Raw genomic sequence first — 16,534 nt, forward strand, 5'->3', positions numbered from 1 at the left:
AAAGGTTTCTGGAAGCTGTTCAAAATGAAGTTCTTCATCAACTGCTTAAGGGATCTACTAGAAATAATGATATTTTAGATTTATTGTTAAACTTCTAATAAAGAAATCATTGAGAGGGTGGAAATTACAGAACAAATAGGTACAAATAATCACTGCTGTATTAAGTCTGATTTTGCTGCATATGGAAATCAGGAATAATGATATCTTGATTCCAAATTTCAAAAAATAAATTTCGAAGGGATGCAACAAGAATAATATGTTGTGAATTTGGTAGTTGCATTATCTGGAGACACTGAACAAATGTGGAAAATTTTTAAAGAAAATTTCTTTAATATTCAAAACAAATATATTCCTTACAGAAAGCAAATGGTAGCTGTAAGTAAAAACCAGGTTGGCTAACAAAGGGCATAAGAGATAAGATTTAAGAAAAGCATCACAAATTTAAGAAATGTAAATTAACTGGAATGATAGAAGATCAAGGAAGTTGGTCAAAGAGGAAATTAGGACATTATAAAGAATGCATGGAAAACATTTAGTTGAAAACATAAAAATTAACAGCAAGGGCTTTTTAAGTACATTAAGGTAAATAAAATGTTAGGATGGGGATAGGACCCTTGAGGAATTATAATGGAAGACTTATGCTTGCTGATTATGAAATGCTAGGTTATTAAGTTCTGTTTTTTCTTCAGTTTTTACTAATGAAGACTTAAGCACTATACCCCATCTTGAGCAATTTATAGATGAAAAACAAAGTTGAAAATGACAATTGCACAAATTTTGAGCTTGTTAAAATAAAATTGGGAAATTTAAAGAATGATGAGGCTCTTGGGGCAGATAATATTTATTGGAAGGTTTTAAAAGAGGTCAATAATTGGATACATCAGGCACTTGCCAACTTTTGTAAGTCCTTGAATATTGGAAATGTACCAACAGATTGGAAATTAACTATTGTCACTCTTATCTGCAAGGGTGGTAACAGAAGTTGTCCCAGTAATTATAGGCCTATTAGTCTTATATCAGATGTGGAGAAACGTTTTGTAAAGTCTGATAAAAGATACTCTGTAAAATCATTTAACAAAGTTTAGAATTTTATCAGATAGCCAAAATGGTTTCACTAAGAGAAACATCTTGCCTTACAAATATTTTTGCATGTTTTGAAAATTTTACTGCATGTGTAAATGGGAGTAAAGGTGCAGATTTGGTATATGTAGATTTTCAGAAAGCATTTGACAAAGTGCCACATAAAAGGCTTATAAAGAAACTTATCATTGTAAGTGTGGGGGATAAGTTAACTAACTGGATAGAAGAGTGGCTTGATGGAAGAAAGCAGAGTTCAGTCAAACTGGGTTAATGTTGCAAATGATGCATTTCAGGGCCCAGACACAGGACCATTGCATCTTTTTATTTTACATTAATGACACAGATGAAGGAATAGTCAATGAATTACTTAAATTTGCAAATGATATCAAGGTCTTGGTGTTGCTGGCTGTAAAGAGGATGCTGCTGTTTTACAAAAGGATTTAGATCATTTAGTGAGTTGGGCAAGTAAATGGTAGATTCGTTTTAATTATGATAAATGCAAGAAATTGCATGTGGGTTATCAAAATTTGATTTATAAGAATAATTTGGATTGGAATGACCTTAAGAGTATCATGAAAGAAAAGGATCTTAGTGTAATGGTTGATCAGTCTCTTAAGCTATCCAAGCAATGTGTTGTTGCTAGTGATAAGGCAAATAGGATTTTAGGTTGTATCTACAGAAATACTGAATACAAGTCTAAAGAGGTTATAATTCAATTGTATAGGTCACTGGTTAGTGCACATTTGGATTATTGTGTTCAGTCTTCTCTACTTATCTTAGAAAAGATACTGAATTGTTGAAGAAAAAAAGGTTTAGAGAAAGGTTACTAAAATGGTACCTTGGATGAAGGAGATGTTATATGAAGAGAGATTAAGATCCCTAAAACTGTTTTCTCTTGAAAAAAAAAAGGAGTTTGAGGAGATTTGATTGAAGTGTTTAAGATTGTAATATGAATCAATAATGTTGATGCCTCAATATTCTTTAAACTTAACAGTGATAACATTTGAACTAGGGGACACAATATAGATTTAGGCAACGTAGAAGTAGAAACCATTTTCAATTCAGCTAAATTAAGCTAAAAATGAAACACCTTCTGATGTTGTGGAAGCAGTAAATTTGAGTGAGATTAAACAAAAGTTTGATAGATATACGAATAATAAGGGCTGGCTTTAATTTTTTTAATTTATTTTTTTAATAGTTTTAGTTTGGCTTAAAGTATGAGACAGGCAAGATGGACCAACAGGTTACTTGTTGTCCCTAAACATTATGTATGTTAATACTAAATATTCAAGAACTTATATAAATTTACACAACCCTGAATGTATATGAAAATGCTTGACAACATCATATAACTATTTATTTATTAAATGTTTCAATTTGTAAAATAAGTAAAAATGATATACATGTTCAAGAATGGTGAAACTAATTGAAGAAGTTTAAAAACTCAATCTTATGCACTACATATATATATATACAAAATCAAAGTTTACCTCAAAAAATTGAGAGTAACGTGGATCACTGTATAATTCCTGAAGTTCACTCACAGCTAATGGGTGGTTGTTACAGTAGTCAGAGTAGATTCTAAACTCTGTTTTCTGAATAGGGACAAAATATATTAACATGTAAATGTAAACTACTAATGTGAAATTCACTTATCAGTTACACAGAAAACTGCTGAGGTAAGTAATTTTTTATATGCTTTCTCATTTTAAAAAAACTATATTATCATGTTTTATGTTCTTTAAAATTCTACACAAAAATTGTTTTCATTATAAACGTTTTTTACTAAGAGGTTTATTGTTGGACTAAAATATATTTTATAATAAAGGTGTAAATGTAGCTACTGCTATATGGTACATTATGTGCCAAATAATAATCTAAAAACAAAATCCTACAGTTTACTTGACTTTATTATTAAATATTTTTTGCCATTTAGGAATAAAATCTGAAGAACATGTTATTCATGTCAATGAAAATTAAAACATTTATTTATTAAAATTGCACAAATTTACTCTTCCCATAGCTGTATATACAGAACTTTCTGATACCAAGCTTTCTATATGATTTTAAATAAAATGGCAAATATTGCATGTACATGTAACACCATTAACCTTAGATAGTCCAACTCTAATAAGTAGTACAAATGCAAGAATATTGTAATCTTCTCCAATATTTCTAAATTGACGTATATTAACACATGCTCTTGATGAACATGAATATACTGGTGATCCAAACTAACATATGACTGCCTTACAAGGATTCAAAACTTAAATAAACTCATATGATGTTAAATAGTTTCTTATGGACTGCACTTGTCTTCTTTCAAGTTTTGGAGACAGTGTTTTATTGTCTGAAACAATCTCCTAAATCAGACATAACGAAGAAGCAATCAAAAGAGAAACTCTTTGACATCTCAATACACTACCTGAAACTTTCTTCAATAATACCTTTACAACATTCTATTAAACTATTTAAAACTGTAATCTTACATGTTGCAAAAAACAATTCCCCACCAAACTTAAGTGTGGTCTATTGTGATCAATGCAAGCTTCAAGCCTTCTTAAAAATTCTTTTTGAAACTTGTAAATTTCTTCAATGTTACCAAAGATTGTTGTTATTCTCTCTGATGAAAACATGTCTGGTCTCCTTCGAACCTGTCTTAAGTAGCCCTATAAAGAATAGAATAAAAGATGTTAAGGAAACATCTTATCTATTTAGTTTAAAGATAAAACAATACTCTTTGAGAATACATAAAACTGTTGTAACTATGGTTTAAAATTAGTCTAAGTTTCTTTGTAAGTGTGCATAAATTTATTTGAAAAAATTACACATGAATAGGTCACTGATCTGCCAAATATGTTTTAAGTTAAAGAGGCATAGGAAGGAAAAAAAATATTCTGATATATACATCTTCTATTTCCTAAAATAAATTCACATACCAAAAAACAATAACAAAAAGCACATATTACTTTACATGAATAGGAAAGTAACTTCAGGCATCCCAAGTCACAATTTAAAATATTTTATATTCTAATTGCTCTGTACGATTATGACTAGTATCTGTTTATTACAATACCTGAACAACATCTTCAAGATGTTTAACAAAATCTTTTTCTGTGCTAATAATTTCTTGAACTATGTTAGCACGCACTTGCTCCTTAGTCAGTAGACTAATGTTCATTCTGCCTCTGGAATCTCCAGTTAGATCTCCAGTGGCTAATTTTTCAACACAATCTTCTAAGGTATTCTCTTGATTTACTCGAAGCTTAAATAGTTAGGTAAGAAATCAGATATACATTACTTATTTTGATAGCTATATTAATTAAAAATACAAAATTAAGTTAATTTACAGCTGTGGGAAAAATGTATATTAAAAATCATAATCTATATTTATAAATACACAAATTTTACTTCAGATTAGTGTAACAAATAATACAACTTGCAGCAAAAGTTATGAAAATTCAAATAACTAAAAATATATTAGTTGAATAATAAAATTAAAAGCTCAAATTAACACTTAAACTAAGCATTATTTGGGAACAGCTAAAATAAAGATACTGAAAGTGTCTTACCCTTACAAAAGTGGCTGGAAACCAACCACTTTGATTATTTATAGAACCCCACCACCAATCCTCATCTGTAGAGTCTGCAACTTCAATCACTTCACCAGCCTTAAAACTCAGTTCCTCAGGATCTACTGTGACATGATCCCACAAAGCTTCAGCAAAGGTGATATTACTGTGATGGAACTATCATAACACAGAATATTAGAAAATATCTTTTATAATACGTATTACATTAACAAACATTAAAATGCATATTGGAACAAAAACAGAATAAAAATCTAACACTAATGCAATACAGAACATCACCAAACATATGACAGTATCTTTTCAGAAAATATGGAATATGAAACTAACAGAAGATAACTTGAGATTTATTCAAGTATTATAAAAATTTTTAAAAAAATCAGATGAATTATTTGAACACATCTTCAAGCACAAATAGTAATAATATAAAATGTTCAAAAAACAGTTGATAATATTCATATACAGTTTTTCTAATAATGAACATCAAAAAGTCTGCAAAAATATAATTTATAGAGATAAAAAATAATGTAGCCTAATTCAAGTGCTATAACATGAAACATTTTTTAGATTATCTTTATATAATGATGCACAATAAAATCATACAAAACAAAAATGACAGTAACCAAATAACCTTAAAGATAAATCTTAATTTTTTATTATAATTATTTTATTTAGAGATTAAGAGCTTTCTAATGAATAATAACTAGTTTACAAAAGCATTCTAATTATTGTTTTATTTTTTAATTGTAACTTATCTCTTTTTGATCCTATGAAATTTTTAAATATAATGATAGTAACCTTTCAAATAGCAGACCAAAGCTTGGCCAATGTTAGCTGATTGTGTGTTTTTTGGTACGATATTGGTATCTGTAAAGTTATGGACACTGGTCCAATTTGGTTTACTATTATGTAACTAACAATCCAAATAGGAGACCAAAGCTGGGCCAATGTTGGCCAAATACTAATTTGCATATCAACCCTTAGTTGGGCCAAGATATTGCTTCATCACTGGCACTACATAAACATGCATTTTAACTCTTGAGCCAAAAGAGATTTGGAGGATAACTCTCAGGTCAGCCATTGGTCAAAGGTAAGTATTCACATTTTTAACTGTTATCCCAATGATGACACAAGGCTCTGGTAACTTTGGTCCAAGAAATTAAAGAATACAAAATAAAAATATTTTAAGTAAGTAAGTATATATAAATAGGCACAGATCTATGGATATAGAAAGCTTAAAAAAATGACTTTATATCCTTATTATCAACATTATTAAAAACCTTTCATGTTATAAAATAACATGAGTATAAAACAAAAAAATAACAAAGCACAGAAATATTACTGTTGGACTTTGAAGAGTAAAAAGTATATAATAAAATCAGACACTAATTTAATCCTCCCAGATGTTCTGCTAGAATATTATCTAAAATGTAGTTAATCAACATCTCACAGTTTACAGAATAAATCACTGTTCTGTGCCATTTCAACAACTTTGTCAATGGATGTGTATGTTTGAACTTCTAATAAATTTGAACTACAACAGACTGATAATGTAAGTTTTTTTATGCTAAATTAGTAGATGGACTGAAAATGACAAGAGATGTGAAGTAGCTAATTGTACGAGATTACAATCATGATGACTTTACATCTTATATTCATGTCTGGCATGGACTGATACTGTGGTAGATCCCTGGATCTTAAGACTAGTGAGCTAGGTTTCAATCTGTGCAATACCATTATATATTTTTTTTACATTTGGGATCAAAATACATTAATTAGCTAAGAAGTATGGTCAATTTATATTATTTGGGCTCAATAAGAGTAGCCCTCAAATAGCTTTATGTACAATTGAACAACAAAAACTTCTTGGCAATGTTATTTAAAAAAAAACAAAAAAATAGGCTGGTTCAACATACAAACTGCAAGAAATTTATGTCATACTTTTTGTATTAATAATTTCACAGGTCTATGAAATCATTGATAGTTCCATGAATTACAATATGAACTAGTCCAAATTCTGATTTACAGAATAAAATTCTGATCTGGAGTTTGTTATGTCTGGTTAGTTATTTTTTTCAGAAGCCATAACACAATATGATCATAATTAGTCCATACCAAACCCAATTATGAACAAAATACTATTTTTAATATCTTTTTTTATACACTGTAGAAACAGAAAAACCAACAGAAGTAAGAAGTGAGGAAAATAACAGACACACAAGAATGTATTATCAATCCATATGCAATAGCCAGAGAAGACCACACAATAAATTGGAATCATACTAAAATAATAAGATGTACCACACCTAATAAGAAGGATAAATAATGCTTTCTACATCCACTTAACTCATAACATAGTCAAACACAGCAAAGAAGTCAGTAAAACCTGGATACTCCAACTGAAAATATTCAAAATGTTTGTTTATTAAAGTCCTAAAATAAATAGCACACTAGCTGTGCTATCAAGTAGATACACATTTAAATCCCTGCTAATATAGCATAAATAGTCTTTCTTTGGACCTTTCTGAAAATGTCAGCAGATTAGGAATCAGAATGTAAAACAAAATCTTCAGTACTTAATTATTAATTATACTTAGATGAACAGTACTAGTAATATACTCAATACGAGTTTTATTATATAAATTAAGCTTCATTTATTTTAATAAAATACAAGCCATCATGAAATTTCATTATCATAATAATTAAGGTCTTCATTTATTTGAAAAAAAAACTATTACATTCGACATATTGAAGTGGAAAATTACTATTCCATAGGTAGACAGATAAAAAAAGATTTTCCATAAGTGCTGGAATGAGTACAACTATCTTTTTATTTTATTTTTAAAGTAAAACTTTACTGAACACCTGCTGCTAAAATATTTCCACAGATAAACAGAATTGTTGTTTTACAGCAAAATTATAAAAGTGGATGCTTGGGTTAACACTAAATCAAACTTGATCTTCTACCTGGGTAATTAATGTTAAAAGTTAAAATATTATTGGCATCATGTTGGCTATAGTCATTTGTTAACACTAGGCTGCTGAGCAAAAAAAAATCAGTGGTCCAGTGTATTGAGGCACATTGATTTAACATCTACTTGCTAACTAGGAAGATATTAATGCTGTAAGACAGAATATTAAGATATATCTGTAAAAATATATTTACACAAGTAGCTTAACACAATAGCAATTATTTATAGAATAAAATAATTACAGTATGTGGATAAAAAAATAAACTTTTATGAAAATTCTGTGCAGAAGTAATGACAGTCCCACACACTTTAATTAATGAGTATAAGAACAGTATTCACAAGTTGATGATTCATAAGATTTCAATATAATACAGATAAAGTTGTATTAAATACAACTAAATGCATCACTTGATCAAAAACTAAAAATACTTTTTTTTTTTTTTTTAAATTCCAGGTTCAGGTTTTCATTAAACTTGAAACTTAATATTACAAGTTATATGTGTTATAGTATCAAACATTAATAATGTAATAAAGCATTACCAATTTAATACAGTTTTCTGTTTTTGACACAGGTAAAGAACGAAGTACTTCACTATCTGAACCAATTTCATCTGATGAAGCTGTGCTGCCATCATAAGACCCATCACGGTCAGATAGACCTGTAAAGTTTGGGAAGAAAACCAACTGGATTGTTGTAGAAAAACAAACAGAAACAGATGAAAGATAGCATAAGCATTTATTATAAGATCAAGTGTGTGAAAATTTTGTATAAGAATACCATATTTTACTTAATAAATGTTGGTGCCTGATAGGACAAAAAATGAATTATAATAATACAAAAATAATTTGGGAATATGTATCAAAAACATCTTTATGTTTTGTGAAGATTTAATTTGCCAATTTGGAATTACAGTTAACATTACTTTTCTAATGCAGGGTAAGTCCAATACGTGTAAGATTAACAGAGAGATCCCAGTTATTAGATAGGAAATTCATTAAGAAAAATATTTATTTTTAACTTGGGAGTGCTATTTGAAATTTTATTGTAGTTATGAATAAATAATTTCAAGTAAGATTTATGTTATTAAAATAGGATTAACAATCCAAAATGTACACGTACAAAAAATGTTTAATTATAAATATATACAAATCTGTAGGCAAAGGTGTATATTTAACCATAAAGTAATACTTGCTTGTCTTGTACAACAAAAATAATAAGCTGACATTATTCACTGTTCCAGGGCCCTAAGGTGTCTTAAATGGCCATTGGGTTCATTGGACCAACCACATGCACATTCAGTTAATAATAGGGTTATTTGAAGATACTGTCAGTTTTATTGTAATGTTTTAATACATTTGTTAATCTAAGAGCAGCCATGCTTTGCAAGCTATGATGCTATGTTTTTTAATCTAAAACACCTTATTAATCAGATGCACTTCTAGACAAAGAAAAGAAAAAAGTAATTTGATTTAAAATGCATTGATACACGTGTAAAAAAGATATATAATAATATAAACATTCATGTGATGTGAATGTTGGGGAAAATTAAGTAAATCATTGAACTCAATATGTTATAAAACATATTCAACAAGTTAGTGTTCATTAAACATTCATAAATCTTATATCAAGCACTGCTACTGCTGTATGTATCACATGAATTTTAAAATGAATTTCATTTATTAGAATACTGTGCCTATTCATATTCACTGGTTATGATTAACTTGACATTTTTTAATAGTTTATAAAATACAATTCATCATCCTCTTTTTAGAAATTAGTGCTAGAAAATGTACATTTGTTCATGATCAACTATAAGTTGTTATTTTGAGTAATATTAATTTACATCTATTCAAGTCAACTGATTTTAGGGTATTTGTACAAATGAGATTTATACATTCATAGCAGCTAGCAAATACAGTTATCATATCATTATGGTATGGTATTTATTAGTTAATATAAACAATTTCACTACATAAGATGAAGACATTAGAAGTATCAAAGTTACTTAGCCTCAAAACCACTTTAGTTAATTACAAATGTACAAAATTTACTTTAAAACTGACAAATACTTTTTATACCTTCAATAGTTAGAAATGTTTTTTTGTTTATTTGTTTCTATTATACCTCGAGAGGTTTCCTGACTTCTTTTCACTCCAGCTACCCTTTGAATGTCTAGTGGTTGGCTGAAGGACCTTCTCATGTGTGATATAGGATTATGGCATTGAACTTGCGGTCTAGACTTAGTGGGTCGGGACTTAAAGGAATGTGGATTAAAGTGTTGCTGAAACACAGATAACAAACATAAATATAGTATTAACTTGTAAATATCTAACATTATTCTTTCTGACAAACCTAAAAAACACTAAAATGATAATAGTTTTTTTTTAATTCACAAAATATATTCTACTCTAGCTATACTAAAAAAACTGTTAGAGGAACATACATTACAGTTTTGTCAGACAAATATTTACATAAAAAAAGCTCCTCAAACTATTAAAAGATTAGAAAAAAATTGTAAGTTCAGAATAAATATTTAATTTTATGTAATACAGATGGATTATAAATACATTTAATGCCATATATGCTACACATAAATGATCAGTTATTTAACCATTTGTCATTTTGGTTACTCTTTTCTGTCCTTTCAGTTTGATATAATTTTTGTAAGGGTAAAAGCAAACAAATTAGACCAAAAGCTAATTATTATAAAGTTCCAAAAAGTAAATTAACTAAAAATATATACACCAGTTAATTCAAAATATTTAAGTGAAGTTTATTTGACCAATATAATCAACACTGAAGAAACCAGCAAAAGTTTACAAATCTCAAATTTGAAAAATTAAATTTATGTCAACTACTGCAGTGAAAGCTATGATTTTGATTATAACATAGTGTAAAGATTTTTTACTTTAGGATTTTTATGAAAACTTTATTTAAGAATGAAAGATTATGTAAAAAAGCCATCCTTGATTATTCAAAATAATTATTTTGAATGATTAAAGAATATTAGGTACAAAAACAAGGACATTAATTACCCAACTGAAAAATAAATGAAAAAACAAAGAATGTTGTTATGGTTAAACAGTCTTTGAGATATTACAATCACTGAATGATTTTACATCCTACACTCTAAATAGATTATTTTAACACTGTCTTGTAAAAATGTTGATCTAAATTTCAATAGGTCATAACCAGCAATTCCAAAAAAAAGAATATCTTTTTATACTGAAAAGACTGGTAAAAAAAAGTTTTCTACATAAAATATGTATGCTAAAATAGTTTTTATTGTGCAATAAATACAACTATATTGAAACAAAAAATTATTCAAATGAAATCATTTATTTTTGTAGAGAAGTAAAAAATGTTCACAAAATTATACTTTTTTATTCTTAGAGCATGATTTTACTAAAAATAACAATTATTTTCAATTAATCATATTAAAACATTGTGTTTCACCAAAGTTATAGTCTTCAAATAGTGTGAAACAGAAAATATATTACATTTTCAATGTTTGTGCTTGAAGGTGGATGAAATCCATCATGACCAACATGTACTGACCATCTATGTCGAGGGTTTATGGATTTATATGTTTTCATTTCAGCCTAAAAAAATAAAATTTGGTTAATTCAAGTTTTAAATTGAGGATAAAAAATACAATTACACTGTTTAAAATGTAGTGGAAAATGAACAAAGGTTATATATCATTTATAAATTAAGTTTAGCTTAAAAACATACATTATTAGAAAAATATAAATATTAGACAGATTACAAAAATACCTGTTTCATAATATCGTATTCTCAGACTAAGACTAAAAACAGATTTTTTATATATTTACTTTAATATATTAAGATTGTAAATGTAATACTTCTTTCAAATACAATTTTATATCAGTTCAACATTATATATTTACCCTTTTTAGCATACATCTCTAAATCAGCTTGATATTACAAATATATCCTACTTAATGTGCATCATTATCCACAGACAAGGTATAATATCTCAATCTCATCTAAGATTACAACTAAAACTGTAGAGCTTATTTTAACTTGACTCATTCTATCACCAGAATTATCACACCATGTTTGATTTCAGTCAGTTGATCCAGACTGTTTCAACATAGATGATAAACTAAAATGAAAGAATAAAAAAAACAACAAATAATAAGAGAAGTATGCTTATAATGTTGTTTATATGTACAGATTAGTATTGAATATTTAATACAGTAAGCTAGAGAAGTTAGGTTGAACTTGCTACATGATAGTAATATTAGTAATACCAGCAATAATCATAACTTCATTATACTTTTGATGGAATGAGACATGATCTGGCTTCTGAAGACTAGACTAAAGAGTTGGAAGAGGATCTTGAAAAGATGTGGGAAGTATTTAGGAAAAAATTGATATGTGTACAGAACATACATATTCCCTACAGAAAAAAGAAGGCAATGGAGCAGAATAAGTCAGTATAGTTTAGCAGAGGATTAAGATATCCTATTAGGGATAAACATAATAAATTAATGGTTTACAGGCCAATAGAAAATCAAAAGAGCTGGTTAAAAAAGGAAGAGGGCAAAACTGTACATGAAAGAGGGTTGGCTGAGAGAGTTAAATAAAATAATAAGAAATTCTTTAGGTATGTGATAGTTAAGCAAAATATTAGGAATATACCTCTTACAAATGATAGTGGGAAGCTAATCTTGGATGATTATGAGATGGTAAGCTTATTAAATAACATGTTCTATTCAGTTTTTATGTAGGAACATACAAGCAATATGGCTCAACCAAAGCACTTAACATATGAAAAATATATTGATGTAAAAGATATAATTTTAAGTTCAGAAACTGTAAGAGAAAAGTTGTGAAATCTAAACATTGTGGACCAGAAAGTTTTTATCCAAATGTTTTAAAGGAACTTAAATATTTTATTTGTGAACCACTAGCTATTATTTTTATATGTGATTGAGTACTGGAAGAATATTAGAAGGTTGGAAATTGGTTAATGTTTGTCCAATATTTAAAGGAGGTGATAAACATTGTTCAGGCAATTGTTGGCCAGTTAGTCTTGCATCAGTTGTTGGAAGGGTTTTGGAGAGTGATTGAAGAGGAATGTTAGAGTCACTTAAAAGCAGTTTAATATAATGTAAAAGACTCAGCATGGTTTCACTGAGGGAAATCCTTGCTTAACAAATATTACATTCTTTGAGGATGTTACTGCAACATAGAGTTGCAGATTTGGTTACCTTGATCTTGATAAAGCACTTAATAAGGTGCTTCTCAAAATATTTGTCACAAAAATTAAATCTGTAGGTATGGGGGAAAATGTTATTAAATTGGATAAAAAATTGGCTGGAGAGTGGAAAGCAAAGAGCAGTAATAAATTTTAAGTTAGATCTAATTGGATCACAGTTACAAGCATTGTGCATTAGGTTTCTGTTTTGGGTCATCTGTTGCTTGTAATTTATATTAAATGGTACTGACTCTGGAAATACTAATAAAATATTGAAGTCTTGCAGGTGACATGAAGATTTTTTGGGTGGCTAACAGTATCAAAGATGCTGCAGACATACAGGAAGTTTTAGATCATTTGACACATTGAGCCATTACATGACAGATGATGTTTAACCAGTGGTGGAACCGAGGGGGGGCTGGGGGGCTTGAGCCTCCAAAATGAGCCAAGCCACCCTCAGCATCCCAATATTGTTACCTACATATATTCATAAAATATGGAAAACACAATCATCATTGTTGCTTAACAATTAACATCAAAGAGACATAGATCTGTAGAAGTCAACGTCTTCATTAAGGCGGAAGTATGTGTCATGCGTCCCATAGCAACATACTGAATGCACCGATACTCGTGTGCTGTATTGCTGCTCCCTGTGTAAAGTCATTTTATCTTGAGCTTTGATGATGATTAGACAACCACGTTGATTTCAAATTACAACAGATTATCAGGAATTTTACTTGATAAACCAAAGGTTTCACAGGTATTTACACATTAATTTCACTTATCTTTTATTGAAAAGTAAAACATAGCATGCATGTATAAGTTTGTTGTGTATAGGTCAAAACTATGAAGCATTTAGCTGGTGTTGTGTCCTCTGTGAGATCATTTTGCATTGTGTATCAGCCATCCAAAATGTGCTGCCAATCACCAGAACAGGTGCATTGAAGTAATATTGACTATAAACAGAACATGATGAAAGATAGTTAGCCTGATAATGACCTTACTTTTCCTCAGAGTGTATTAACTTTACATGGGATAATTTGTTTCTGCTATGTAAACTATGTCTTTATGTTATATTTCTTTTGATTTGTAGCTTTACTTTTAATGGTTTATTAAATGTTCAATCTAAGCTAATCTTGATTTTCTTTATTATTATGTATTACCTTGTGTGGAATTTAGATGAGTTTCCTCTTTTACATATACGCATATTTTCATAAACAGACTATTTCTAATTTGTAATAATGAATTATTAATCAGAGTATGAGTTTCCAATTAAAACTGCATTGAAAACAGTTCAAAACAGCACACCTTTCTGAAATGTACCTTGGTATTTACATTACTATAATTCACCATCTGTACTTCATATTGATGGCATTTTGGGAAGCCTCTCCACAGTTTACCTCAGCCTCCCAAGGCCCCCCCCAACGTAAATATCCTGATGCTGCCACTGTGTTTAACTATCCAAAATGTAAGGTGATGCATGTAGGTTTTCACAATTTCAAATATTTTTTACAATTTAAATGGAAATATATTAAATACTGTGGAGGAAGTAAAAGATCTTGGTGTTGTGATAAAAAAAAATCACTTACATTATCTAAATAGTGTATTGTAGCTAGCAATAAGGCTAATATGATTTTGGGTAGCATCTATAAAAACATCAAATACAAGACAAGGGATATTGTTTCACTGTATAGATCACTTGTAAGGCTTCATTTAACATACTATGTACAGATTTGGTTCCTAAGTACATCAATGAATTGTTGAAGAAGATTCACAAAACAACTAAGATAATACATGGTGTGATGTACTATGAGGACAAATCTCTAAACTTGTTTTCTCTGGCAAGGAGAAGGGTCAGAAGTGATTTGATTAAAGTACTTAAGATTATTATGGGTTTTGATAAAGAATCCATCAAACTATTTTGTGTTTAACAGCAAAATTAACAGGTCAAGAGGTCATAAGTTCAAATTATGGCACCATAAGAGTTATCTGTAGTTTAGACAGTATAATTTTCAAACAGGGTGGTTGACTTTTGGAATGAGTTGCCTTCAAGGATAGTAGAGACAGAAAATTTAACTAAGTTAAAAAAAAAAGGAAAAAATTAAACAAATGCATAAGCAGTAAGGGATGCTTATAGTTTGGAGCTAGAAAGGACATCCTTGGTGGGCTAATAAGTTCCTATTTTTTCCCTTTAAAATTTTATGACGTTTATGATATTAAAAAAGTAATGAGTTGTCTCAGTTACAATACAGAAACTGAATTTTCTATATAACAACCAGTATTATTTCATAATAGTATAGCCAAGGTTAAGCAGGAGTAAACTTAGCTGAGTTTAACCTGAGCTCATTATCCCTTCATGTTTACCATTACTCTCCTGACTTTAGCCTTGATCATCAAACATTAATATATTCAAGTACTGCATCACTTAACTCAGTTACAACAGTAAATCTGTATGTAATTATAAAAAAAAGATACATGTAAGCTTAACATATCCCAATTTCAGATACAGCATAAAAATAAAGACATAACTGTTGAAATATTTAAATCAAAAGGTTAAGAGGTATAATTTTAGTTTAAGCTGCAGCATGGAAAATGACACATTTCCTACATGTATTCGTCCTAGTAAGCTATGCTAAAGTACAAAGTTTATATATTAATGTAACAATAAATATAGCCCTAGTTAGAACATGGAAGGTGAAAGACAATGGTCCATTTTGAGTTGAAACATATCACATTAACTTAAATGTAACAGTAGATCCTAGCTATTTCATTTGCAACACAGAATTATCAACTAAAACATAAATGTAATTCTAGACTGAGTTATCAAACAAAAACTGCTACATGTTAGCATAGTAACAGTTAAGTCTGACTTACAAGATGACAAAATTATAAATTCAATCTTATTTCTGTAAGAAATTAACTTGGCACACAATAGTTTAACAATGAATCAAAACTCAGTTGTATAGCTGATGATTGTACAGATGTTCTGTGTCATCTATTTAAAACATTCAAGCACTCTACCTAGACATTACAACAAATCATTAAATCCTAATTATAATATGAATGCTGTTACAATTTTAGCTTCTTTTTGTTAGCAACTCTAGATACATTAAACAATTTTTCAAGACAAATTAACAAATTTCAATAACTAATAATAATGTAATATTATAGACTTCTTAGGGAATCCTTTTATGAATGACAATCTTATATCAATTATTAAATAAAAAAGGTGCTAATGATTTACCAAAGAAATACAATTATTAATAATAATATAACAACTAATGCCATACTAATATCTGATGGTGCCCTGAGTGACATAAATTCAATGTCTCAAACCCAACCCATTAGCTTGGAATGTTAGTCAATCAGTGCCCCCTCTGTTTTGGTTTTTTGCTGTCTGTGCAAATGCACCACTCACACTAACCATGGTAAAGCCCAGATAACAACTTGTATTATGATATTTAAGGACAACAAAAGGCCTATTGGTCCATCAAAACCATGCCATCCATACACAGACAAAAGAAAACATCATCAAAGACAGCTCTTAGCACTTAAATATTTATCAAATTTTTCATTAAATATTTATAAATTTGCTGAATCTATGTTATATCCAGGCAAAATGAATTAACTTCAGATTTATATGAGATAAGTCTATTTTGTAACT

The 16,534-nt window shown here is 29.0% G+C and overlaps 1 protein-coding gene across 7 annotated transcripts in view; it reads right to left on the bottom strand.

Moving 5' to 3' along the window:
* Nucleotides 1-16,534, bottom strand: part of LOC143232265 (uncharacterized) — a 143,363-nt gene that overhangs the window by 12,794 nt on the left and 114,035 nt on the right. For all 7 annotated transcript variants that reach the window (XM_076467448.1, XM_076467451.1, XM_076467449.1 and 4 more), the window contains exons 3-9: nt 11,144-11,245; nt 9,768-9,924; nt 8,183-8,301; nt 4,653-4,829; nt 4,157-4,345; nt 3,570-3,749; nt 2,571-2,675 (exon numbers count right to left, since the gene is read on the bottom strand). In XM_076467448.1, coding sequence (XP_076323563.1) covers nt 2,571-2,675; nt 3,570-3,749; nt 4,157-4,345; nt 4,653-4,829; nt 8,183-8,301; nt 9,768-9,924; nt 11,144-11,245 — 1,029 coding nt within the window. The remainder of the gene's footprint in view (nt 1-2,570; nt 2,676-3,569; nt 3,750-4,156; nt 4,346-4,652; nt 4,830-8,182; nt 8,302-9,767; nt 9,925-11,143; nt 11,246-16,534) is intronic.

This window comes from Tachypleus tridentatus, chromosome 11 (assembly GCF_004210375.1).
Source record: "Tachypleus tridentatus isolate NWPU-2018 chromosome 11, ASM421037v1, whole genome shotgun sequence".
Taxonomy (NCBI): domain Eukaryota; kingdom Metazoa; phylum Arthropoda; class Merostomata; order Xiphosura; family Limulidae; genus Tachypleus; species Tachypleus tridentatus.